This window comes from Betta splendens, chromosome 17 (assembly GCF_900634795.4).
Source record: "Betta splendens chromosome 17, fBetSpl5.4, whole genome shotgun sequence".
NCBI classification, from domain to species: domain Eukaryota; kingdom Metazoa; phylum Chordata; class Actinopteri; order Anabantiformes; family Osphronemidae; genus Betta; species Betta splendens.
Window position 1 is genome coordinate 12,512,390 of NC_040897.2, and position 27,987 is coordinate 12,540,376.

The window sequence follows — 27,987 nt, forward strand, 5'->3', positions numbered from 1 at the left end:
TGCAGAGCCCACTGATGCAGCAGGGTCATCAGCCTGCTGTCATGTAGTCTGTAGGTTCCTTCCAAACCTGAAGGTGGCGCCAACGCTTAGAACACGTTCAGTCTCAGCCGCCATTAAACTAGAAGAAGAGGGGAAGCCTTATCATGCTAACACTTCCAGAATGGTAACCGGCGAACTTTTTACAAATATAATTGTTAGTCAGAGTGTTTTAACATAGTACTACAGTTGTCGTACGTTGACTGAATATTTACTTCCCATAATTTTGTTTGAACACAGCTGGCACAGGGGCTAAAACGTAGCTAGCATCATTGTTAGCATGTCCACCGTCAACTGGAGCCAGTGTATCTACGTAACGTTAGCTAACACGTGAACGCTTCGTTTGTCCCACTGAAACAATGGGCGCGTGTAACACTTCTGGCTGGCGTCTGTTGTCAGGGTACACAAGTGAAGGATGTCATCATTAAGCCCGACGCTCCCAGCGCGCTGCTGCTGGATAAACACGCAGACTACATCGCCGCCTACGGCTCCAAGAAGGACGACTACGTGAGTGAAGACAGTGACGCCTGTGTTTTCCTACCGTTCATACTTGAGAGCCCAGTAAATCCATCAGCACATCTCTGTCCATACGTGCTCTGAAATACTCTTGCCTTTGTGCAACTAAAGTTAAAACTCTATTCAATAAACAGCTTGTCACATGACTAATAAATAGTCATTTACTGAGCTGACTAAAGTTTGGAGTTTTACTTTAGGATTAATCCTGCATTTGATCAACAAGACACATTGAACAGTACAACTGTGACTTGTCTTTGACCAATGTCTACTGTGCTCTGCTCAGGAGTACACGCTGTCTGAATACCTGCGGATGAGCGGGATCTACTGGGGGCTGACGGTGATGGACCTGATGGGGCAGCTGCCCCGCATGAGCCGGCAGGAGATCATAGACTTCATCAAAGCCTGTCAGCACGAGTGCGGCGGCATCAGCGCCAGCATCGGACACGACCCGCACCTGCTCTACACCCTCAGCGCTGTGCAGGTGACGGAGACGGGCTCATTCAGCGTTTGAGTGCTATGAACAGAATTTGTTTTCGCGTCTGAAATTAACATTGAATTACGCCTTTTCTTAGATTTTGTGCTTATATGACAGTGTTGACACGATTGATGTGGACAAAGTAGTTGACTATGTCAAAGGACTGCAGCAGGAGGACGGCTCATTCGCAGGAGACAAATGGGGTGAGCAGGTTCTGTCGTCTGAAGTTGAAGGGCACAACATTAGGATTTTAGTCATTCTAATTTCCTTGCATTCTGCATTCTTTTCATTTGCATTCAGCTGGAATTGATATATTGAAACTATTATATTGCTTGATTATAATTATTTATCTTTCCAGGAGAAATAGACACACGGTTTTCCTTCTGTGCTGTTGCTACGCTGGCGTTACTGGTATGTTGTGAATTATCCTACAGGTTTTTGTCATTAGGTCCAAAGCTGAATACTGTTCAACAGTAACAGAACAGCTCAATCAACACAACTTTCAAACGGCCTCTTGTCATCACTATCACAAAGGGCCCTATTGTCTTAGAATGCATCTGTTTTAGCTTAATGTACCTAATTTAGTTTGTGTGTAATTTAGTCTTGAACTTCTCTTTGTTTTTTAGGGCAAGATGAACACTGTAAATGTTGACAGAGCTGTACAGTTCGTCTTATCCTGTATGAACTTTGATGGAGGTTTTGGCTGCAGACCTGGTTCGGAGTCTCATGCTGGTCAGGTGAGCCGTCTTATATTATAATATTATAAGCAGCCCAGGACAAATGTTGTGGGACTTCCTAAAACTGACAGGCTGTCAATCCTGACTGAAACATGATGCAATCTCCTAAACCTATTAAGTGGCCACTTACTGCCCTCTTGAGTGGCAATGTCTGTTAAAATGCTTCCCAAATAAAACCTTTCTATTCTTCTGTCTTCTGCCTGTCAGATTTATTGCTGCACCGGCTTCCTGGCTCTCACTGGTCAGCTGCACCAGGTCAATGCAGACCTGCTTGGATGGTGGCTTTGTGAGAGGCAGCTGCCGTCTGGAGGCCTCAATGGACGACCAGAGAAGGTCTGTGCTTTATAGATGTTTGTCCAGATGAAAATTAATGTCATCCCTGATTTATAAAACAACCATTTCTGCCTTTTTTTAATGTGTATCTTCTTCCATTCAAGATATTGACATGTAAATACAGCTGCCAAATTAAATTACTGTGTATACATAACTAAGTTGAGCTTTATAAAGTTCACTGTCATGACTAGATAGAAAAGAAGATAGTTTAAAAATGTTACACATTAATTGTTGTATTTTGCATGTTACACTTTGTAGCTCCCAGATGTGTGCTACTCGTGGTGGGTGTTGGCATCACTAAAAATCATTGGCAGGATTCACTGGATTGACAAGGCCAAGCTGCGAACATTTATTCTGGCCTGTCAGGATGAGGAAACGGGAGGTTTTGCTGACAGACCCGGTGACATGGTGAGCTGTCCAACAAATCCCAAATTAGTGTGCTGCCCTGAAGTGTCTGTCTTTTCTCCTGTTTCACCTGCAGTTGCCTCCACATGCTTTAATACGTGCATATTGTAGCTTTAACCATACAATCCTATCCTGCTCTTTGTCATGTACTGTATGTCATCCTCTGCAGGTGGATCCTTTCCATACTCTGTTCGGAGTTGCAGGTCTTTCCCTCCTGGGAGATGAACAGATCAAGCCAGTCAATCCTGTACTGTGTATGCCTGAGGATGTCCTACAGAGGGTCGGCCTGCAGGTGGACCTCCTCAGCTAGCCCTCGGGCACCTCCATCACATACACATGCAGATGTCCTGATGAGCAGCCACCACAGCTGCATCTTAGGAGTACTGAAGGCCACGACCGGCGTTGTACCATTAGCTGATGCCTGCAGATACATTTCAGAAACACGTTTTAGTCTCTGCTCACTGAGGACACTAGGCATCAAGCTGTTTGGACTCGTTTCCTCTCAGCATGTGTGTCTTTAAACTCTTGACTGCCCATTATTGTTATCAAGTCAGTTTACTTGGGTTTGCTTCATAAAGACAAAATGAAACTACAGAGAATCTAACTCGCATATCTCTCTCACAATGAAAAAAAATCTTTAGTTAATGAATGAGAAACTGTCGCCTTGCTCGTGTCACCTTCCAGTAAGTTACACCTAATTAGCAGATTCAGAGAAAGCCTGTAGCTCATTTCCTCCAATGTTCAGCTAGTTCATAACCTGAATGACTAAGCAACACTCAGTGTCTTTATTTACATTTGACCCTGAACACGCAGATCCATGGAATTCAACTGAAGGGGACAAAGGCAGATACCGTATTTCTTGTTTCTACCTGTGGCAAACTGAACGTTAGTCAGCACATTTTCACAAACTTCAAGTTTCTAATAAGTACTTACCACATTAAAACCTATGAAGCGCATGAACAGTCACCCTGTTTACAGTAGAGTGATCACACCCACAGCTCGTAGCTCTCACAACATATGACCTGTTGCAAACAATGTTCTTCCAGTAGAGGCTGGAGGTAGGAGACACAGTATGGTGCTTCTAATTCCAGTCTTTCATGCAGTGTGAATATAAATATGTTCCCTGTCAGTTGTGTATGTTTTCACTTGTGATATAATAATAATAATAATGACCCTTCAGTATCTTAAAATAAATAAGAAAGAAATGTGAGGAAAACCCAGAAGTTCTGTATCTGTTCTGTTTAACCCAAAACTTTGGAAACTTTTTTAAGATCTTCATATACTGATGGTATCTTCTCACAAACATGGTCCTGGTCCTGGTTCTTTCATGGTGTTGTAAGCTGTTCTGGCTCTCACCTCAGCTTTCCTTTTCCCATCTGAAGCCAAACACGCTTAGAAGCAATAAGGTGGCTGGTTTACCTTGGTTGAATGCTCTTTCCTTGTAAAGCACGGTTTGATTTCCTGCAGTGCAGTAGTCAGTCTAACCATCTAACACTGCTTCCTACCACAAACCGCCCATGGGGAACTGCCTTTCATTTTACCTATGAACCTATAATTAAAATGTTAAATCGAAGTGTGGTACGATTAAAGTTGTGCATTTCCTTGCTGTGCTCGTTGCTGTGTGACACTGCAGAGTGAATGGAAACACTAGATGGCAGCCTCAACATTTTTTCTTCTACTCCGTCTCAAACGTCTTGATTCTAGTAAACAACATCTAAATATAGAGACCTTAATATGCATAAAGCACACTGAGATGGAAATAATAAGGTGTGAGTGCTTCACTGTTACGGTGCTGCAACACTGGTACTTGTTATTATGTAGACGCTGTAGCTCTGTTTTAATGTGGCTGCAACGAATGCATTTGTCTGCTGATTAACCTGCTGATGATTTTCTCAGTTAATTAATTGATTTATTTGATTATAAATGATAAAACAATTCTGCATTGTTCTCTTCAACCTTGGTCCATGACTCAAAGTTGTTGAGCTGAATATCAGACAACACCTGCGAAGCTGGAGCAGATGTGAGCAGTGAGAATCCATTTTACAACAGTTGGGCTGAAATACCTTTATTTCCGCGCCCTATTTATTCATGCTGTGGCTGTGCGGCAATAATGTTTGCACCCCAGAAATGCCACCACTGAACCCATGTGATAAATTAGGCGGCAGATTGTAATAATGAAGCAGTGTAAAGATTTATGCAGAGTCTCCCAGAGTCAGAGATGAGTTCAGTAATTGTCTCCCAGCACTTTGTGTGCTGTGTACATCCTGATAAGAAAACAACACCTTCCCTGGAACAACCCTGAGGCTTTTATAAAATGTCAGACTAATGATAAGAGATGACAATAACTGCGGAACATTAGAATTTCTATACATTAATCACTTCACCGTAATAGACTGGATTAATGCACAGTTTAGGAACGTTGGTAAAAATGTGTCAGAGTCACATTTAAATACCTGGTTGTTGTTTTCATTAGGTGAAATGTCATTAATAGTTAATTATATATTTTACATTTCATTTAGAGCCTTTTTAAATTCTTTGTCGTCATTTTGTGGTCATTTTAAACCTCCGTATACAGTTGTGGTCATTATGAATTACTTTTTGCCTCTTCCATGTCCTTGCTGTCATGTCCGATTTTTTCATGTTTCATGTTGTGGTCATTTGCATCTTTTTGTCATTCGTTAATCGTTTTTATGTTTCTGACCTTTTTATGGTGAATGGTCCTGCACTCACATTCACCCATACACACACATTCACACAACCTTTGACAGTGATGCTGTAATGCTGACACCGGGGGCAACTTGGGGTTCAGTGTCTTGCCCGAGGACACTTAGGCAGATGACTCGGGGATGCCAGGAATCGAACCACCAACCCTATGGTTCAGCCTCTGCTTCCTGTTTTATGTTTTTGTGTTTGTGATCTTCTACACTTCTATCATCTACACAAGAAGCCTCATAAATCAAACAGAGAGGTTCAGGTCCAGGGAGCTTTGATACTAATAAGCTGGCGACCTTTGACCTTCTGACTGATTTGGGAGTGGGAGGCTGGAGAGCCCCACCTCTAGTCTTGCTCCATGCATTTTTTATGATGCTACTGCCTCAGTGGAGCCCGAAGCCGCAATAATACACTGGCAGTCATGTGAGTTTTGTATTTATTTGACTATTTATTTAGTCAGCGGGGGAGCGGTAATCTGTAGGCCCCTGGTGTCTGGGCCGAGGCAGACATGCTGGTTGTTAGGCTACTGAGAAGCGCCACTGGCTCTCATTAGTGAGGAAGAGACACATGAAAACAGTGTGGGAGAGACGAAAAAGAGGAGGATGAGAGAAGGAGGCAGAGAGTGAGGCACGCGTAGACGGACGGATGGAGCATCGGTTTCACCTCTGTTGTGTTTGTTTGCAGGGAAAGCTGCAGCCCATTACCCCTCCTCTCCTCCGCTCAGTCCTGTCAGCGTCTTGTTATCTCTCAGCACAAAATACTGGGGATTAGTTCAGGCCACGGGGGCTGCAGCCGAATGCTGCCGAACCACAGGCAGAGCCGCCAATCGCGTGATGAATGTTTAATTAAACCTCTCCGGTGTCGTGTGTGAATGCGAAAATGGAAACGCTTTCATGAAGTCAACGCTCATGTTAAACTTATTATGGGCCGCAGTGCTCTGCCGTCGTTATTCACTCTCCGCGGGGTCCACTGAGGTCTGAGTTCACAGCTCAACACTCTTGTTTAGAGAAAGTTTGTTTCCTCGAATTCAGAATTGAACTTGTCTCTCTCTGCAGATGTTTCTCGGCCGTCAAGCAGCGGCTGATGTGGGTGTTTTCGTCCGAGCTGGGATTTCCTCTCATGCAGCTGTCACAAAAATATCGGTTTTTGCTGAGCTGCTTGAAGTGAATTCACCTTGAGTGCAAAAATCTCACGAACGCACATGTAGTTGAAGCAACACCACCCTGTAAACAGATCATCCACCGGCTGCACGGAGGGCACAGTATTTGCATCGGACGCCTTTAAACGCTGCAGGATCAACATGGCGCTTTTCATCTAATTGCTGCTTTTCCAGGAGAACTGAGCTCCAAACAACAACTTCACCCCCACGATCTGTTGTTTTTCCTCTGATGCACCGCAGAAACCAGTCAGACCTTGGGAGGCTGCGTTTTGCAGAATGTTTTCTTTAACAGTTATTGACAAAAAATCATATTTACCCTGAAAACATTTCAAATAACAAAACAATATGACCTTAAGGTTTATTTGGAGGCCGCTTCTACTTATGACTCACACAATGATTTAGTACAGTTATTATTATAACATAAATATTTTAAGGAATGTTTGTTTGTGTCTTGACCTGAATACGTACTAATACACAAGCGATACCTCGTTATACGAGGCATCTGTTCTTATTTCCACCACTAGGAGGCAGCAAAGCACAAATATTGGTCCCTTACGCTACAGCGCAGTAACGAGCTGTGGGTGATAATGGTTTTGTCAGTATGACACAATAAATTGTTAAACCTATAAAATTTATTTCAATTAAAAATAACTGTAACCCTTATAAATGTTATTTTAGTATAAGTTTATCTTGTGCTGAAGCTGCTCAGTAGCTGACACTCATTCTGCTTTTCAGCGGCAGGAGAAACACATCTGCCATGTTGAGTCGCAGTGATTCGTGCTCGTGAGCTTCCTTGGATGCGGAGGAACACGGGACGGGGGCTTATCCGCCGCTCCTGTAGCTGGAGGCGACGGGATGCGCGAGCGCGTGTTCTGAACCGACGCGCAGCCTGAAATCCTCCACTTGTGTGAAAGTGCCGCTTGAGCTCCTCCTCATTCAGGTCACAGTGAGTCGACACCTGTTCTAGAAAGCTGCTAAATGTTTAATCCAACGAGACGTAAACGTGGCTGAAATGAATAGTTGAATGTATGTTGTTGATTTAAATTGAGTTATTAATATAACTATATATATATATATATAGATATAGAGATATATATATATAGATATATATATATATATATATAGTATATAGATAGATATAGAGATATATATATAGATATATATATATATATATATAGATATATATAGATATAGATAGATATATATATATATTATATATATATATATACACACTCTATATATACACATATATACACACTCTATATATATATACACACTCTATTCTCACCCTCCGCGGGTGGTCTCATCCACTTTCCAAGCTCGGGTCCTCTACCAGAGGCCAGGGAGCTTGAGGGTTCTGCGCAGTATCCTTGCTGTTCCTAGGACTGCACTTTTCTGGACTGAGATGTCGGATGTTTTTCCAGGGATCTGTCGTAGCCACTCCTCCAGTTTGGGGGTCACAGCCCCTAGTGCTCCGATCACCACAGGCACCACTGTGGCCTTCACCTTCCAAGCCTTCTCCAGTTCTTCTCTGAGCCCTTGGTATTTCTCTAGTTTCTCATGTTCCTTTTTCCTGATGTTGCCATCGCTTGGTATTGCCACATCCACCACTACGGCTTTCCTCTGCTCTTTATCCACCACCACAATGTCTGGTTGGTTCGCCATTACCATTCTGTCTGTCTGTATCTGGAAGTCCCACAGGATCTTGGCTTGCTCGTTCTCTACCCGAGCTTGGAAAGTGGATGAGACCACCCGCGGAGGGTGAGAATAGAGTGTGTATATATATATATATATATATATATATGAATATATAAAATTAGTGAGAAAAGTTTAAAGGAAACGGAGAGATCCAGAGGAAAACAGCTGCTAAAAGGTCTGAATGTGTGATGTGGATGTCTGTCCTCGTCTGACTGTGCACTCACCAGTTCTCCCACTTCCTGTTTCCTGTAAAGTTGCTGGACAGACAGTTTCGGTCTAATCTGCAGATTTTGCGGCTGACTCCAGAGCAGCTCGTCTCCAGCAGCTGGGAACCGAAACCGGCGTCTTTGTGCGCGCGTCTGTCAGCACAGGAGGAAGGTTTCAGGGCATCATCATCATCATCATCACTCAGGCGGCCTCTCACTGCAGTCGCTGAACTACAGCCTGGGAACCGGACCGGCGCCGGCCGATCTCATCAAGCAAATGGACTCGGGTACTGTGGAGCTGAAATCAGAGCCAGCATCTCAGGCTCTGAAGGAAACATCTGAGCTGAATCGTGTCCTCTGTGCAAAGTTATACATGTGTTACACAGACAGATGCTTGAATGGGCAGTGATGCTGATTTGCTAAAGACGTCTGTGTTTATTATGACTTTCGATGCTTCAGTCCTGCAGCCTTTCATTATCTCATTCCTGAGAGTAATATTGTTTTAGGTGTGAGACTCTGCATCAAATTAGTGTGTGATTTTCAGGAGAACCCGCTCCACCGGTTCTAAGTGGAGGTAGAACCTGTCCGTCATCGGACTGAGACAGTCACCTGAGACGTGAAGCCACCTTTTATCTCCAAGGCGTAGTGTCGCTTTGCTCAGCTCGATCGCTCCTTATCACTTCCAAAAGGGCAACAGAGAATCCTCCACACTCTCTTAATCATCCAGAGGTAATTTCAGATGCACTGTCTGCAGATGACCTTGGCGTTCTCTTTTTCCAACGTGCCGCACACTCCCGGGGATGTAGTAGTGTGAGGATTGCTTTTTTTCATGCTCTGTTTGAACAGCTTTAAAGGACGGGAGAGAGAGGAGGAGATTTGGCGATAACCCAGATGGAGCTATTGATTTGGTACGAGGACCTGCTTCACACCTGGCGAGATTCAAGAGAAAATAAGAGGAATTTAATCAATGCGCTGACAGCTAATCAAAAGTAGTGAAGCAGCCTGTTCTCAGCTGCTCACGGGTTCAAGTGTGTGCGTCTGCTCCAACAGTAAGTGTCTGCGTCTCAGCGGATTCACGCTTGTTTGTGTCCCGGTAATTGCAGACAGTGTGCGTGGAACAAAAAAAGAAGAGAAACCTGAAATAGTCTCTTTCATGTGTGAAGCAGACTGACATCGTGGAGAAGGTCTGTTTACTCAAGGTTCCGCGTCGTCTGTCGACTGCAGCTGAACCCGGTTCGCCAGGCTGCTGTCAGAGGCTCTGATTGCTCCAGCTGTGTGTTAAATACACGGACCCATTACGACTGACTAAACCCTGTGTACAAACACAGGGATATGTGCTGACTCGTGTGATCAGACAGTGACTCTGTCAAGTCAAGGCCTGTGATGCTGAAGTGCTGATAGTCTATTTCAGTCAATTTCAGACTTGCATTTTTTTGTGCGTGTACATTTATTGTTATTGTTTCCAGATTTTCTTTCATAACTTGCTGCTCAGTCCCTGACGAACATTTTCATTAACTTCACTAAATAGCTTCTCCTACATTCCTTGTAGCTGACAGAGAAATGAGCCACTTGCACGACTTGCATTCTTTGAATGTGAAAATGCATTTAACGGCAAAAGAGAGGAAGGAAAACATTGAATTCATCAAGGTTATTGATAGGCGTTTGATTTAACGTGAAGAAGAAACAATGTGTGGAGGAGGTTACAGAAGAGTAATTAAGGACGTTTGAGCTGTCATAAAGCTTTATTATTTCCTATTAAAATGTTATGGGAATACTCGTACGACACATAAGATACCTCATGCAGTCAATGACCCCATCATTGTGAAGGTTGGGCGGCTCCTGGTCACTTTATGGCCTCTGTGCATCCCAGTCTGTGCTGCTGGTTGACTCCCGTCACAGCTGCTGCTCCACAGTATTTCTCCACTCTCTTTCTTACACTCTGCTGAAGCTCTGTAGCCTCCTTTCATCCTGTGATAATCACACTTAATTCTCATCAAACTTTTAAAAATTGCATGAGAAGCCTCTAAAGCACCAACTTAATGAAGCTATTCTGGGCTGGATGTGAGCAAGCTTCTCTGCAGGACCTGGAAAGTAGAGGTTGTTAAGGTTATTACTGGAACTCATCTGTCTCGCTGTTTAATAATTCATGATTTAATTTAGCTTCCCAATTCCAACCTCAACGTAGCTCTTTGAGTAAAGCCAGCTCTATTGGGATCCCTCCAACATTTTCAAGGCTGTGGTTTTATTCACTGTAACCACTAACAGCATTAAAGTCAATTTATCATAGGAGGAAAGCATATTTTTTTATTTTATATTACTCTGACCTGTCTCATAAATGTGGACTAATCAACATGCATTGATAGTGAATGCAGTGATAAGACAGTTGTATTGTTTGTTTATCAGTCAGCCCTGTTGCTGCGCCCTGACACAGTGAATAGAATAACCAATAGGAAAATGGCAAAAGTACATTAACTTAAACGCATTGGACAAACACGTTTCATATTTGTGGATTTGTCCTTCCCCAGTGTAAAATCCTGTTGCCATAAGCTTAAAGCTTTATTTTTGTTACTTTTGTGATACGTTTTAATGCAAGTTGTTAACCTTTTAGTGTTTTATATTTTAGGATCTTTATAACAAATCATTATATGTTTTGCAAATACATATTAGACTGTAAATACATGAATATCAGTATATGTACTTTGAATAACAATCCCGTTAAATAATCACTTTAATGATAATCACTGTCCCACTTGCTGTAACACACAACAACACAAGTTCTGGAAGCTTATTCTTAAAAAAGTTTGGATTATTTATGTGAACATAAAAAAAACACATGTAACATAAACTTAGTTGTTATTCACAAATGTTTTCACAAATAACGTGATAATAGAAAAATAATACAAATCACTACTGTCCACAATAAAATCATTTTATGCTCACAAAAAACGCATGAAACATTGAAACCGTGGTAGATCGTGTTCCCACTCTACAACATAGAAACGAGGAGGAAATCGGCGTCACGTGACGCAGTGGGCGGGCCTCTGCGTCTCTGTTAGCCAATAGCAGTGCGGCGTCGGGCCAGGTCCCAGCAGGTCCGCGAGGGAAAAAAAACAGCCAGGGAGCGGAGACGAATAACGGTCCACGGCGACGTCCATGGAGTCTGTCCCCGCGTGCAGCCGCTCCGCGTCCGCGTCCGCGCCTGTGATGTACACCTGAGTCGGCGCGTTCGGGAAGCGGACGCGGCGCGCGGCGTTTTGGCGCAGACGGCATGAAGCGGTCCACCATTGTGTGCGGAGACATAAGAATGGCCTGGATGTGGAAGGTGAGTGCCGCGCTCAGTCACATCCAGGAGGAGAGACCGCAGGAGCGGCCTCGCGGCGGCGGCTTCCCGCGGATGCGGGGCGGTGACGCTGCGTTGGCGGACGGCGCCCTGCCGTGGCTTCGGTCCTCGCCTGGATGTGGCTGCGAGAGGAGAAGCAGGCCCCTTGTGCTTGTACTTGTGCATTCAGTGCGTGTTTGTGTTGATTCCTGCCCTGAAGAGGCAGATGTAGGATGCAGGAAATAGGAGGTAGGGTGCAGGAGGTAGGGTGCAGGAGGTAGGACACGAGCGTTCATCAGGTCAGGTGTGGAGCAGACACGTTGGTTTTACAGCTGGAACAGAAACAGAAAGTTAACAGAAAGTTCCCCAGCAGCTCCATGTTGTTTTTCCTTCAGAGAGTTGACTTTAATTTAGTCTAACAAACTACGAATGACAATTTTAAATTCATAATCTTATATTTGACTGGTGTTTTGCATATTTTCTTGCTCAGACCTCAGAATGACATCTTGGGGTTTAATAACTAAAGCTTCATTCAAAGCCCAGCGTTATTCAGTTTCTAACAACTATGATGAGTCAAATCTGCGGTTTTATTTAAATATTGACATTTGCTCCATGAATTACTTCAATTGACTCACTAAACAAATATTGCATAGCTGGAGCTACAGGTTTACCTAAAACTTATTCAAAGCAAACACATGCAGCATTCTACACACAGCAAGCTTTGATTTTAGGAGTTTGTAATGGCCAAATGTATAATTTGCCTATGTGTTTATGTGTCTCAGGACATTTTACTGTAAGTTGTGTCTAAGATTATATAGTTTAGTACGGTAACATTAACTAAATTATTCATTAAATATAATGTAGAACAAAACCTCCATATGCCTAATGTAGAAATGTGTAAAACAGAGAAAAGTAGCCAATCCTCATATTTAATAGTTTTACAAACAACAACAGGAATTCATTAAAGACCAACTAGAATATTCAGGTTAATGACAATTAATAGATTATGTCAATAAAGTTATACAACTTTTGAGAAAAGGTACAGTTAAAGATTTTTAAATTAAAAGCATGAAATCCTTGTGTTAAAGCAGCTGAAGCCGGATGCTGACAAACCAGAGGTTCTGTTGTTTCACTCAATTGATCAACTAATGGACTAATCAGCTCATTATTTCAACTCCAGTGGAGCTTCAGTCTGTGTCAGTGTGAGGTTGTCACAGGAACAAACCCAAAAACATGAATGGCACTTTCACAGGCACATGAAGTATTTCATCATACATCACAGACGCCAGTCTCATCCTTGTGCAACATTTTACCATTTGTCCTTGTTTTTTATGAGATTTCTTGAGATTTCTTTCAAATCAAATCCAACAAGTTCTTCTAAATTATTCATAAAAGAAGTATTGAATACTTTTCCTGTGACCTTTGCTTTAACTCCTCTAGTAGTTGAAACAAGTGACTTTCTCCTTCACCAACAAGGAGGATTTCCTGCAACACGTCACGTTACCTCTGCTTGTTTAGGCAGTTTTCTGTTATCGGAGGCAGCGGCTAATTTCACACTAGATTTGTCGCTGCATTACTTTAATGGACGTCATGGTGCACAGCATAAACTGCAGAGGTGGGAAGAAGTGAACGAGCTGTCAACTTTTATAAAATTAAACCAGTTCTTGTTTCTCGACAGGGGAATTGAAAAGCAGTTAATGACCCTCAGATACAGAAATCCTGATTCAGATGCTTTCAAGCACCAGGCTTGTACTGTATGCGTTGCTCAGTGCGATGCAGCTCGCTTCTCTTCTTCTTTGCATGAATCGACGCTGTGTTCAGAGACGGGTGATGTGCTGGTGCCAGGCCTGTGTTTAAAGCAGCTGCGCGTCTCATGACTCAGAACAGAAGCATAAAGAGCAGACACAGCACAGTGGGTAGCAGCGCACTGAAGGTCAGCACATGAGAGGGCTGAGACTGACAGTCAGCGTCGACTGTGTTAATGCTGCCATTACGGCGCTCCTCTGTCATAATATCCTCTTCAGACGCTTCCAGTGACTCAGTTACTGTGTGTGTAGGTCACTCGCGTTCAGCTTTTATTACATTATGAATAAAGTCTGGGATTAGGCTTTTAAATCCACATGCAGTGTGGATCGGAGGGCTGTGGTGAGTAAATGTTACTAGGTCCCGATTGTGTAGTGGGCATTAGTGAGGCTGCAGATTTAAATGAAGCCGTGTACGTGTGATAGGAGATAATGTAAAAAATGTCCTCATTATATCCTGTAGGAGAAATAAGTACAGTAATAATAATAATAAAATAAGTGTATAATCTGCAAATACACAAGGCTGAAAACACGATTCTCCTACGGGCCCTAAAGTAGACGCTGGATGAGAAGCAGTAACCTTAAGATTTGAGGCGGACTCAGTTGTTTCTGTGATGTAATGCCGACCGGGCCCATTATCCTCTTTGCTGCTGTGTTTAAAGCAATGGGAAGGAAGTCACAGCAGATCCCAACTCATACTGTACCCAAACCTGCTGGGAGGACGTTCTGCAGCCGAGCAGTTTACGTATTAAATAATAAACAGGTGATGGTCTAACTGGGACATCTCTCCTGGTGAATGGACTCCGTTAATCACACGCCGCCCCGTGTGGCTCGGGACCGGGTCGTCCTGCCACTGGGTTCACGTTCACCCGTCCGACGGGCGCTTGGCTTTTAATTGGAGCGAGCTGCTCGGGAAAGTCCTCCACGGGCCCGATTGGGACGAGCCCTGCACCATGTTCAGTCAACGCACAGAGATGCCACTGTTGCGCCTAACTGCACGTGGCAGAACCGGGTCAGAGCCGCGTGTTTTTGTGATCGGCCCACGAGGGCTTCGCTCCGGCAGGAAAGCGCCCAAACGCCAGGTTTCTGATTAATGAATGCGCGGCGGTGAAAACCCGCTCAGCGCCGCTGAGCTCCGGGAAAAGCGGCCACTGGCCCGGTTGCGAGGAGTTTCCCTGAATGCCCCTCGGCCCGTGCGACCTGGCGCCGGCTGATAAAACGCGCAGAGGAAGCGCGGGGCACCGGCGGGACGTCGAAGCAGGCGGCGGCTGCAGGCTTTTATTCAGAGCGCTATCAAATCCCTGCTCAGATTTCCCTTTGTGCCATTCTCTCCTTGTGTCTGTTCCCATTCATGAATGTGAGGTTTGCATGAGATCTTGGGGAATCCATTGTTTTTGAGTTTGCAGCCTGGCCTGACTACAAATGGCTGCAAAGGGAAAGTCATTCAATTTTAATCCAGCTGCAAATAGAGCAGTTACTAAGAGTTTAACAGGCTCCTTCATACTTTAAGACAATACTTTATTTTAAGGTGCAGCATGAATGGAAGCACCTGTTGGTCTGAATGGCTTCTTGAGGGCATCACTGAGTTACAGCCGTCATTTATTCACACGGTGATGTGATTCTTCCAGCTTTAAGGGCACACTGTTAATTCCCCTGCACATATAAGTGAACTGCTGTACGCATGAGCACTCCCTGCTTTCCGCCAACATGTTGAAGGACAGTCCCACAGAAGGGAAGCTCTGCACCGTGGCTGCAGTATTTGATGTTCACATTTGAATCTGGCTGCAGCATCTTTGTCTTTGTCTTTCCTCTCCGCTGTCGCGGGCCATTCTTCAAACCCTTTTGAGCCACCATTTGAGCGTGTGGCTGCTTTATTATGGTAATGTAACCTACATCTGTTGTGTAAACTCGCACACACACACACACACACACACACACACACACACACACACACACACACACACACACACACACACACACACACACTGCTGCAGAAGCTTCACAGTGGTAACCACGGGCGATAACCTCCCTCCACATCTCATATTAATCTACGAGGCGCTAACTGGGCCAGTGAGCTGAACCTTTGTGCATGAGAACATCTGGGAGGACTTAAAGCTTTACTTGATCTCGCTGCGCGCTGTCGCCGCTGTTCTTCAGGTTGTCTCTAATCCGAGGTGCTTTAATCAGGTGCCACTCAGCCAGTTCAGCCGACACGAACCCGGCCGCCAGGTACTGCTCGCTGTCTTTGCGGTTTTTTTTCATTGTTTCTCTGACTTCTTCACTCCGATTTGGACAGATTGCTAAAAAAAGGCGCAGTTTAATGAAAGAGGTGATGCGGCAGCCAACGAATTAAGTTTCCTTCTGTAATTGCAGTCACGGCCCGCAGCATAAAATTACATGTCAGTCACAGCGGAGCTCTGGGCCGCGGCCTCTATTATTACTGTACATGCATCCACAGAGGAGCTTTCTGAAGGTTATAGTGTTACACTTTAATTAACCCCAGACAAGATGACAGAGACAGACTTCATGTAGAAAAGAATTAGGGATTGTTAATCTGCTATTGTTCTCTTAGATGTCAGAATAAAGTGCACTTGCTTTAATCAGGAGTAGAACATTTAATTGCATTTTCACTATAAAAGGAAAATTGGCGTTGCCCTCTGTGACTTAAATGAAATCCTTACCCCCAGAAGAGAAGGTTTAGCAGTTTGTCTTGTCTCCACAAGGTCCCTGGTTTGTTTTTCATAGTGATGAATATTTTGAATGTTATTAAGTCAGGAATGTTAAGGCCAAAGTGCAAATTGTGATTTCAGATGTTTGTTGGAGTGAGGTATGATTCCTCCTGGAATAAAACCAACAAGACAGCAGCGATGTTTAGCTCAGAAGGAGACAGAGGTCAAAGGTCAATTAGCTTAGCCGCTTCTCTACCATGACAGACTCCAGTGGACATTGTTATGAATCACTCGCACGCAGGTAGGCCTGCGTACGCATTGGATGACGTGGCTGCAGAACCGGAGGGGCGGCGTGAGGCACCGGGCGAGGCTGTAATCTGCAGGACTGGCGCCGACGTGAGGAATTTAATCACCTCCAGCTGCTTCCACGTCTGTGTCCAAGGATCTCAGCAGCTTGAGAAACTCCTTGAATTCCCCCAATTGCAGCGTTCGCAGTGATATAAGTGTTCACCTCCTTGTGAGGGAGAATCAGTCACACGTTCTGTCTTTAACTACACTTGTCTGATCCACACATGCTGTGCGCACACATGTTGTGCAGCCCGTCAGCGAGTCCTCCGCGGATTAAAGGGTCACACACCGTTTCAGGATTAAGACTGGCCTCTTAACTGTCCACTCAGATGTGCGGCGCTACGTGTAGATAAAGACCGAGGGACGGAGCGAGCGCAATCTGCCAAATCGGCAGCTCGGCAGCGGTCAGATGGCCTCGTCCGACCCGGCGGAACCCTGGACCCGCTCCGGAGTTGCGGGCTGGAACACGGTCCAGGTGGTGGTTTGCCAGCGTGCTGCAGCATGGAAATGAGCAACCCGCGGTGGAGCGCCCTCTGCGTACGTACGGGAGGAGGTGGCTGCGGCTGTGGGAGGACGTCATCGCTTGTGTACACGCGGGTAGAAACAGGCGGAGAGGTAGAAATCAACCAGTGGGTTTTGGATTTTAAGATGACTGTTAGAGAAGAACTGAGAAGAAAGTAGCTTTTACTTTTACTATGTTGCTTGTAGTAGGACTGTTAGATGGTGACCACTGACCTCATGCAGTGTGTTGGTGCTGCTCTGCGTTGATGTCCTAACATGAAGCTCTTACAGCGCCAGTTGGATTCGTTTGGGCGGTGCACTGTTGCTGAGTTACGTTTGGCAGGTTCCCGTCCCTCCGCGCTGTGCGGCTGGCGGGGCCCGGGAGCTGGCGGGGCCCGGGAGCTGGCGGGGCCCGGGAGCTGGCGGGGCCCGGGAGCTCCTGGCAAGGCCGCCGGCGTGGGGACGAGCCAAAGGCCCGAAGAGGCGGGCAGCAGGGCCATGTTTGATAAGGGCTTATGTTCTCCATAGACGCGCCTAGGCTTTAGAGGAACTGACTTCTCTTGTGGGTACAGGAAATTAAAATCTTCACTTTGCGCTAATTTAGCATTTTATTGTGAAATCCTGCTGTGGAAACAAACACAGTCTCACAAATGGTTTCAATATGCGGAGTTTGGACCCATCAGAAGTGCAGAACGCGCCGCTCGCTGTGATCCTGGGTGCATTTTTCTCCGATTCCGTGCAGCGTTCAGCGCGCTGCCCTTGAACCGAGCCTCCGAGCAGGCAGAAAATCCCCGTAATTGCATTAGTGCTGTCCAACTGCGCGCTCGGTGCCACACCCGCAGCCCGGACCGGCCCTTTGGCCTAATTCACGGCCCTGGCTCGAGCGGCGTCTTCGTTTGCGCTCTCCTACTGGAGCGTCAGGCGGTGCATTAGAGCGGGCGACGAGCGGACGCCTCCCGCGGCCACTTGACCGCGGCAGCTAATAAAAGGTTTCAGTGCCACTGTTATTATCCCCGGTGGAGGCCCGGCTCTGCTCTGGGCGCCGGCACCGAGCTGATTGCCTCGCTGAACTGCAGCGGTTGACAGGCCCAAATGCAGCTCGGCGGGTAAGTGAGGGCATTAAATAAAGTGCAATCATTGTATTTTTCCTTTTTTTTATGGAATTTAATCCCCCATCTGCTTTTATCCTCTTTTTGTGTTCGTGCTCATTATGCGATGCGGCGCCGGTTGCCAGAGTGCATTGTGGGAGCATCTGCTCGCTGAGCTGCCGTTGTTCCGTGATGAACCCGCGCCGCTGGTGTTTTTCAGCCACCGCGTTGCGTCCGGTCCATGGGAGGTTGTGGGTTTCGATGGGTTTTGTCTGCTTTGGCTTCGCATTGATCTCTCCGGCGTTTGCTGCTGTTCCTGGTTTTTGTGTGTGACGCCGCTACTGCCTCGCGACCCTTAACACAAACAGCGAGCGCCGCGTTTCCCGGCCGTCGAACTCGGCGCCGTGCTGTTTTTTTGCAGGATGAACACCTGCGAGCCGGTCCTGTTTACAGCTGCTGTTTGCAGCTGCTCTACACACAGTTTCATAAATCTGCAATCTGGAGGGATTAATGCAAAAACAAAACGCGGTGCTTGCAAGTCATTTGATTGTTCCCACAGTTCAAAGGATTATCGGATTCAGCTGACTCCCATTTTCTTTCCTTCAGTAAAAAGTCAAGATCGTACTTTCTCAGCGAGACGTGAATTAAAAATATGTCTTAAATGCAACGTATCTTTTCTCCGATCCAACACATCCCATTCGTTCTGCAGCTCAGGAAGATAAGTCCCGTCTTAATGCTTGGCTTTCGTTGGCGTGTAATTCATCCTGACAGACATTTAAAGGAGGTTTTTGGCTCGTGTCCTGGAATGCATCATTAGTCATTAAGGCAGCAGTGTTTTCGGAACCCAAAATATAATAATATAATATCAGCATACTGTAGGTGTTAACTAAAGGGCCAAAGCAGCAGTTTGGTCCATGGACAACAACACTGACCAACCTCATTATGTTTTCTTGGCAACACAACTCCCCCATCTCTGCGTTACATCATCTTTATTACAGTTTGGGGTAGTAAATGGGTAAAAGACCTCCTGGTTCAGTCTCTGGACTCTGAACGGGACACGTTCCTCGTCTCGAGGCGAGCGGGAAACTGGCACCTGTTCGCCGATGATTTACTCAACCGGCCCGTCTGTCTGATCCTTTTGGATCGTCGGATCTGTGACACACACACTTGAATTTGTCTGTGTGCGAAGTCGTGCTGTGTGTAACTATCAAAGAGATGATGCTCTATTATGGAGTTATGGGTTCCAGGGGAAATATCAGTTGCTAAATGTCAGTAATCCTGTGCTGGCATTTGGCAAATTGGAATGGATTTTCTCCGGTCGATGTTTTCCTCAGCTGCTTTCCCCCATGCCTTCGCCCTTCAAACACAAAGAGAAAGCAAAGAGACATTTCAAGTCCGGTGTAAACTGCTCCACGAAACGCAGAACCCTTAGTTTATGTTTTTGCATAAGATCCTGCTGCAGACGGGGCCATGTGTGTGTCAGAGTGGTGGACGTGGAGCAGCTGATTCATCAGCGGCTCCGTCCTTGTCCGGCTCCTCTGCCCAGCGGACAAATGTGACCGTAGAGGTCAGCACTTAAGAACGGCCATGTTACACTGAGCTGAAGCTAAAATGGCTCTTTCCTGAGTGATTGGCCTTAAAGCTGACACACATCCTGACTTCACGTCTCCCGCGGCACTGGAAGCTGATGCACAACGTGCTGCATTCTGTCTCCATTGGCTTTCAAGCACCATTGAGCTTCGGCTGCTTATATACCCACCATTCAAAGGCCTGATGGGCCCTTGAATGGTGGGTAAACAGAGCATGTCAGCACAGAATAGCAGATACCATGCTTTAATCTGCTAATTGGTAATAACACAGCTCTGACAGGATGTGCGTTCCAGTCGGTATCCTGCACAAACATCAAGGCAATTGTGATTTTAAGCTTGTAGGGATGGAGTATTCGTTTATTAAATGACTGACATGTCAGATTAAAACGAATCCCTGTGAAGCAATAGCAAAATGTCCTGGACATAAAATGTGCAAAGCACCTTTAAACAGCAACAAACTACGATCACTGTGAAATTACATCAATTCTGTTAAGTGGACGGAGATGATGTGAGTAAATGTACAGATGCAGTGTTACTAGAGCTGTGAGACTCATTTACAAGACAATGGGATCCAGGGAGACGCAGGAAAGTGTGGTGTCAGCGCCTCTGCAGCGGTGGAATATAAAGTGTGTATGTTGGTGTCTGACAGGTGTAGGCAGACGTGTGCTCCGGTTCTTGTCTCCTCAAAGCGCGATAAAGAGCTGATTTTCCTTTTTCCACTCTGACAAGTTCTCAAGTGAGCGGACCTCAGCGATGCAGCGGAGCATTGAGCTGCAGCGGCTGCTTCTCAGAACATATGGTGCTTTATTTATTAAAAGCCCAAAGTTTTCTGGCTCCAGAAGGAAAGTGAATATTTTAGAGTGTTTAATCCGTAATATTTGTGGGGATTATGTTCCATTTGATATTAGATTACATTAGTCAAATGGGTTTGGGCCGCGCACACGCACACACACACGCACACACACACACACACACACACACACACACACACACACACACACACACACACACACACACACACAAACACACACTGTATTTTTATTTGTGTCTTCTGTTTGTTGCCCCCTGCTGAGTCTGAACAGATTCATTTCTGGGAGCAGATTAAGTTTCTTGGTGATGCTCCGTAACGTGCTGGTTCACTATCATGCCAGCAGAGCAGATTAGCGTTCATTTGACCTGGATTGAAGGATTTTCTTTTCATATGTCACTTCTGATAAGGGCGATACGGTGGAGGGAGCGTGGGCCAAGGGCAGCGGCTGCAGGACAGTTTGGCTTTTCAAGCGCAGGACGTGGAACAGTTTGGCTTTTAATGGTGTGTGGACGTTTGAAGCAGCAAAGTAAGAGGCGGCCGTGACCTTCATTAGCAGAGACGTGCTGATGGGGACAGAAGGACCACGTCGTGTTCACTGCCTGTGTTTGAGTCACACGTGGGAGATACTGCAAGAGTCTGGAGCAATAAACAGCACATTTATTCAGTTTGACTAAAATAGTTTTTATTAGTTTGATTAGAGTGTTTAGGAGCAGCCTCGGTGAAGCTTTCAGTTTGTTGATATTGAGGGTAAAATGTTCATATCTGTGGTCTAAATATGCAAACACGAGCAGTAATAAAAGCCCCTTTGTGGAAGTTGCTGCATTATGGGAAATATGTTGCTTCCCAATGAGATTACTGACAAACACTGGGCAACACAAGACCTAACTGGAGGTGTGCTGCAGCCGCCCTGCTCCCGGACGGACCGGGCTTTTACTCCGGGTTCCGTTCAGTGGGATGAGCGTCCCAGGCCGCGTGGCAGCTGCGTGAGCCCACTGCTCCCTCTGCTGGACTCGGGTGGAAGCAGCAGGCTGTGAAGCCGCCTGATGAGGGATCGACTGCTCCCGGTTCGTTCCCGGCGCCGCAGCGCTGCTGTCCATCAATCTGCCTCCCAGTAAATGCAGCATGCGCGGACACGTCCCCACCGCTGCCCCGTGTAGTAATACAAGTCTTCAGTAGAGTGATGGTTAGAATCCGCTGTGGGTTTTACTAGTTAACCACATGTCTGAGCAAAATATTGTAGTAGTGATTATTCAGTGAAAACTCATGTTTTCCTATAAGTAAGTTTAATTAAAATCAATCTGCTAATATGTAAAGTCTAGATTTGTGCCAATAGGTCATGAATGGAATTAATCATGCAGTTATGAAGCTCATCTGAATGTAATATTATCCACAAACTGCATTCATTTTGCTTCGAGTTCTCGTGGCAGCCTGAGTCCCTGCGGGAGGAATTTGTGCAGCGGCGTTTCCAGCAGCAAAGTGTGGACGTCGTCCTCCTCCTCGCGGGAAAAAGAGCAGTTTGTTATCTTGCACTTTATGACTTTTGAAGCGAGACCTTTGCTGGAAATATGACAGGAATTAAGTAACGCGTCTGGAGCCCACTCTCCGTCTGAGGACCGGCTCCTTGTTTGCGCTGCTATCTCAGTGGCCCTGGAGGAAACGCTGGGGTTTCAGAAAGAGGAGGAGCGCCGGCAAGACTGAGGGAACGACTCAGTAAATATTTTCTCAAACGCTTTAATTGAAATTGGATTTAAACTGCTCACTGGACCGTGGTGGCAGGAATCAGGTGCCAGAGAGGTAGCGTTTTTGCATTGCAAATGTAATTTTCTGTTTTTTTTCTCCCCCCATTGCCCACGAGGCGTTTGAAAATAGCTCCCAGATATGTTTTTTCATGAGCCATTTTCTTCAGGTTGAGCCTCTCATTATTCCAATACCCAGTGCGATTAGTTTTTTGGATTGAACTACAGTGCAGTCCTGTTGTTCACTGAGCTGCAGCCTGAGTCTTTGTGGGAAATTGTATTCTCTTCATGCCCATATAGATCCTGATGGAGCTGAAATTGTGATTGCACAATATATGCGGGGAAATAAACAGCTAATTCGCTGCGAGCTTTCATTCATCACACTAGTGAATCGGCCGCTGCTTGTTGATTATTCTGTGGGTTTTATGAATACATTGCCCGTGTGATGCGCATTAGGCTGAGGAATTGCTGCTGCGATTGACACAGAAGGGAATCTGTGGGCGCTGCGTCGCAGGTGATCCCTGAAGTGAGCGGAGGACGTGCTGTCAGCGCCGGAGACGCCTCGCGGTCCGAGGGGGTCCTCGCTGCATCGCGGCGGCGCGGCACAGCCCATAAATTGACCGGCCGACGGACCCTTTGGGCCATTTGGACCTGGAAACAGACTGCAGTCGGAGGCACAAAGAGCAGGATGAACCTGTGGAGCACACGCTGCTCCCACCCATCATGTCCAGAGTGCAACCACTACTGCTCAATTTCCGCACAAAAGACAATTGAGTTAGGTCGTTGCCACAAACAGACCAAGTGACCATCAATACCTTTCTCCTCCTCCGATACGTAATCCGGTCACACAGCGCTGCTGCCGGAGAGACTGGAAGGGAAATTATGGCCGTCGTGTCCTGGGTCCCAACGATCCCACACAGTTTGTCTGCGCCTGAGATCGATACGGGCTCACAGTGGGTTTTAGCACCTTTTAAAAACAGCCTCCTGCCTCTGGCTGGACGCGTGTTAAATGCAACGCCCCCGCGCTGCAGCCACCAGTGGCTCCGCAGCTAATCGGCACCACTGTCCGTGATGATGGCTCGGACTCGTCTCCGCCCAGCGTTTAGGAGCCGCGACGCTGAGGCCTCGCAGCCGCTCTGTGCTGCCGTTAACGCTCCGCTGCTGTACTGCTTCCCCACGTCAGGCCTCAGCGCGCTGATGGATGGGGGGGAGGTGAGGAGGGGGCGCCCCGCCACCCGGGCCGGTGGCGGTCCGGCGCTGAGCCGGGCCCACGCCGAGCTCCCGATCGCCTCCGGACTCTGACACATCATTTCCCCCGTGATTTGTGGCCGGATTGAGGTTGAAGGAGACGGGGAAGTTTTATGTCCTTGTGTGAACAGATGGATGTTGCAGCTCTGATGGTTGTTTTTTTTTTTTTACCCCCACTTCCTGAGGAGCTCCCTCGCCTTCGTCTGGGACCGGTCTCATGCATCATAATGGAGTCCTGATGACTGGCCATCGCTGAAAATGACCCGCCATTTGTTCCTCCACGGCTGCGGTTTGAGGCGTTATTTCATAAAATACAGAGCGCACTGTGACAGTGGGCGATCTCTCAATCGAGACCCCGTGTTTGTGATCACAGATCGTCTGTACGGCGTGATGTAACATACATGCAACTGGAATAATGTGACGGAGCGCCAGGACCGCGCACGGTGGCCATCTTTTTGATCCCCCCTCGTGTTTGATCCCGTCTGAGGACGACGCCTGCAGCGTCTCTCGTGGGACTTTTGATGTTGGAGATCAGAGCGTGAGGCCGTGCGGGCTCTTAGGGGTGAGGAGGCGCTTCACCATTACCGGCGCCACATCCAATCTCTTCGCAATCAGATAACTTCAAAGAATCTGTGGAACAGCGCCGTCCTCCAAGTCCAGAGTTTCCCACCGGTGTTGTCTGCGAGGTTAGCGGCGCGTTATTCAAGTTCCCTGAAAAAAAAACAGCGAGATGTTGTTGCTTTTTCCATCTCTGATTGCTTCTATCTCCTCTGCATTGATCTCCAGCTCTGTGCTGCCAATACTTTCTCCTCTGTGAGACCTTTCACTGTCCCACGTCTCTTATCCATTATTCATCATGCTCAGCTCCTTTCATCGCGCCGTTGCTTCCAGATGATCGCTTTGCTGTTGTGCAGTGTATAAAACAAAGATGCCCCAGTTGCTGAGTTATTGATGGAGAGGCCGGGACAGAAAAGTAGATTATTTGTTCACAACAGAAATAAAAACAAGATAAATTCGACAGCCGTGTTAGTGATTGTCAGGCCACACAGCTTATTGCTAACATTGGCGTAAATGGTGATAATGATTATTAGCATCATTTATCCATCCATTCAGGAGAGTTTGAATGAATGTGTAGCTGGTCACAGTGGGTCTCCACCTGTGGGTGGCGCCACCTTTAAAGCCAGAGCACCTACAGTAGAAGCCGGGAATGTTCTGAATGTGCTGGAGCCTTTGAAATACAGTGTTTGAGCCCAAACCGAAGCAGTGTGACATTAGAAAGAGTGAAATATAGAAGCACTCAGTGTGAATGAGCAGAGATCAAGTGTTAATCTCTGGAAATTGACTTTCTGAGGATGAGGACTTCACAGGGATCCTTTCACACTTGATCCGTCGGTTCTGAAGGGATGGGGTTATCGGCGCCGCATCAAAAACGCGGTGATTGAATTTTAACGGGTTTCTTTCCTTTATGTCACGAAGTCCCTTGGCTCCTTTGAAACCGTCCTCTCACTGCAACGGCGCTCAGCCTCCGTCTGCTTCACCGTAGGAGCAAGTAGGAGCCTCTGATCCAGTGGAGGGTTGGGTCCGTTCTCACAGCACCGGGTTTTAAACAGCAGCATGTGTTTGTCTCGCGGTGGTGAAAAACGATCACTGCACCGCATAAAAACACACTCTGCATCACTGAACCGCCTTGTTGTTGCCATGGTGAGATTCAAGGCTTCCTCTGGTCAAACTCATAGCTTCCAAGTTTAGGATCCTCTGAAAATGCAGCGTGTCCACATGTCTGGATGAAGCTGCAGTCTGGTGCAACAAATGATGTGCTCTATTCATTTTACACTTAATAATATCACAGCTTCCCAAATGGAAGTCATTGTGGGGAGACATTAATCAAATAGTGACTGTTCTCCACGACAAAGCCAACAGACAGAAACATTAGCTCTGGAGGAGAAGGAGAAACTCACTGTACAATGAGTGCATGTCTCCGCTGATGCTGAGCTGTGACCTCTCCGTCCGCAGAGGAAGCCGCTGATCGCCACCAGCCTGGTCGTGGCCGTGTCGCTCTTCGTGGTGGCGGTGAACTACTCGGACAAGCCCTACTTCCTGTTCCTGCCGGCGTTCGGCCAGTGCTTCAGCAGCCGCTGGGTCTCCAAGCAGCCGTACAAGGCCTTCAAGCCTCACCCGGGCTACGTCAGCATCCCCAAGCAGGAGGTGAGCCGCCAGAGCTGCACAGACACCGCAGGCTCAGGGTTTTAGTGTTTTAGTATCATCAGTCCTTCACGGCTGGAAATACCACAACATAGTGAACATTCTCAGCGTTAATGTCTATTTACTTTATCACACCATCTCGTGCTATTGTTACTATGTAAACACTTAGGTTTGTGTATAAATAAAGTATGAAGGACATTATCGGTTGAAGAGGCCTCCGCTACTTCAAGTTAGACATTTATACAGTGAAAACTCAAGGACACGAGCGCGTTGTTTGCCTGAGTGCCCGTTTACGCCTTTATAAAAATGATGAGTTCCACGTAAAACACATTTAAAAGCTCCAGTGACGTCTAACAGTGGAAAAGGCGCCACCTCCTTCAGTCTCCAGAGAACACGCTGGGTATAAATCAGCCTTGTTAACATCAGCGCAATATATTAGACGTTAACGTGCGTCGTATCAGGAACGGAGCCGAGAACGAAGGCTCCGCTCCAGCGCTGAACCAGAGGTCGAGCCCGTGGTCCTCGCACAAAGTCACTGGAAACATTTATGCAACGACTCAAGAAAGAGCTCTGGCTTCAAAAGCAAACGCTTGTGTTTGCTGAAGTGAAAGCCAGAACACCTGATGTTTAACAATGAGCCTTTTTACAGTAATCGTCGTAGGTTGTGTCATCTACAAGTAAGTTCTGTGTCGTATTCATACCCTGCAACCCTCCATTAACATTAACCCATCATCACACAGCTTCACCTCCATAATGAAAGCGTCTGCGGAGGCACCTGCTGCAGGATTTTCTTAATTCATTACAACCAGGTCTCTTTGATGGATGTGAGAATGCCTGTTTGATGTCACTGCTGTGTATTATTGCTTTGTAATCCAAACACTCGCCTGTGATCCCATTCTTCTGCCTTCCAGCGGCTCTAAGCAGTTTATGGAAATTGAAATTTCAAAGCGTTTTAACTCCCAGTGCACCGCGATGTAAAAACCACGTTGTGCGCTTGTTTGTCAAGGCGTCCTGGGGAAAGTCCTGCTCACGTTGGTGGATATCACTGGGAAACGGAGTCTGTGGACTGATCGATGCCTGCAACGCTTCCACCTGAGAGCCAACCGTGCTTTGGGTTTGGGCAGCGGCACGTGGAGGCAGGCGTTGGGGTGGACGTGTCGGCCCTTCATGAGACGTGGACGTGTGCTGCTCCACCCGCTGATGCCGGCAGATTAATCCACAGCGTCGGCCTCTGCATTCAGAGAGCTGGAATCACACAACACAGGCCCAGAGGCAATCACATCTTACACCCATCTCCACGTCGGCGCCTCCTCCCGCCTCCAGACAAGCGCGCTCACATCACCGCCCGTCCCCGCGGAGACGTATGCAAATCACAACCAGGCCTCTTCTCTGCAGAGACTCCCACAGACGAGGTCGCTGTGACGCCTCCGGAGCCGCAGTGATCGGCTCCAACACGGAGTCAGGCGCGTTGGGCCCACTTCTGATTGTCTGACAGAGGATGGGCAGAATTGTGGAGGTCTGGTCAAGGTGATGCTGTCGTAAGTGCTCAGGTCCGGGGTGAAAGCCTGTTGTGTGAGCTGTCAGGCTTTGTTAAGCACACAGCAACACCTTAAGAAGCAGGAATATTTCTCCCACAGTAAAGCAATCTTACAGGATGCGTAGTGAGGCGTCAGCGGAGGTGTTATAAAGCGCTCGCAACCATGTATAATGCATGGGAATGCTCGGCCTTATTTTCCTCATTTGATTGAGTCTGTCTCCAGGTGTGATGAATTGTTCCTGCTCTGCCATACTGGAGAAATGGGAAACATTTGTCTTGCGGCACTTTACAGCCCCGACGCCGGTCCGTCAGACACAAGCTCCACGCGTTCGTCCACTAGAAACTCTGGAAGTTCAGGAAAAGTGCTCCGTGACTAAAGAGGAGGGGAGTCGTCTGTTAGAAGCTTATAGTGAAAACTAGCCATTGACTAAAGGACCTGTTTAAATCGCTTGTTAGGAAACATAGCGTCTGATCAAAAGCAATGAATTATGTCGAGACTGAGTCGATTTAGTGATACGTAACATAATATAAATGTTTATAGGCTACAAAACACAGAATATTAAACATTTACTCATCTACAGATTCACTTACATGTTTTTGCTTTATATAAATATTCATCACACCTTAAACCAATGCATTTAATTTATTATAAGTGAATACTGCTTTTCTTCTGTGTTTAATCTGCTCAACTCGTTCTCTGCGTATTTTGTTTTTATTACAGTTAAGGAGCTGCACGAGTAACGTGTAAAACACTTCCTCCGGCGCATTACAACAAAATACTGCATCCGAGTGAACGTCTCCGTAGCGTTAGTACAAACAAAAGCATTAAACGAGCGAACACCTTGGGATTCACCATCCGA

At 46.5% G+C, this 27,987-nt stretch overlaps 2 protein-coding genes across 2 annotated transcripts in view; both read left to right on the forward strand.

Annotated features, from left to right (window-relative positions):
• Nucleotides 1–37: 37 nt before the first annotated feature.
• Nucleotides 38–4,108, forward strand: rabggtb (Rab geranylgeranyltransferase subunit beta). The gene is made up of 9 exons (XM_029132346.3): nt 38–163; nt 436–543; nt 836–1,033; nt 1,125–1,230; nt 1,386–1,438; nt 1,654–1,764; nt 1,972–2,097; nt 2,356–2,505; nt 2,672–4,108. Exons 1-9 carry the CDS (start codon nt 161–163, stop codon nt 2,810–2,812), a joined length of 996 nt encoding a protein of 331 aa, XP_028988179.1. The 5' UTR covers nt 38–160; the 3' UTR covers nt 2,813–4,108.
• Nucleotides 4,109–10,978: 6,870 nt separating this feature from the next.
• Nucleotides 10,979–27,987, forward strand: part of st6galnac3 (ST6 (alpha-N-acetyl-neuraminyl-2,3-beta-galactosyl-1,3)-N-acetylgalactosaminide alpha-2,6-sialyltransferase 3) — a 42,988-nt gene continuing 25,979 nt past the window's right edge. The window contains exons 1-2 of the mRNA XM_029131146.3: nt 10,979–11,599; nt 25,402–25,593. Coding sequence (XP_028986979.1) covers nt 11,546–11,599; nt 25,402–25,593 — 246 coding nt within the window. The 5' untranslated portion in view covers nt 10,979–11,545. The remainder of the gene's footprint in view (nt 11,600–25,401; nt 25,594–27,987) is intronic.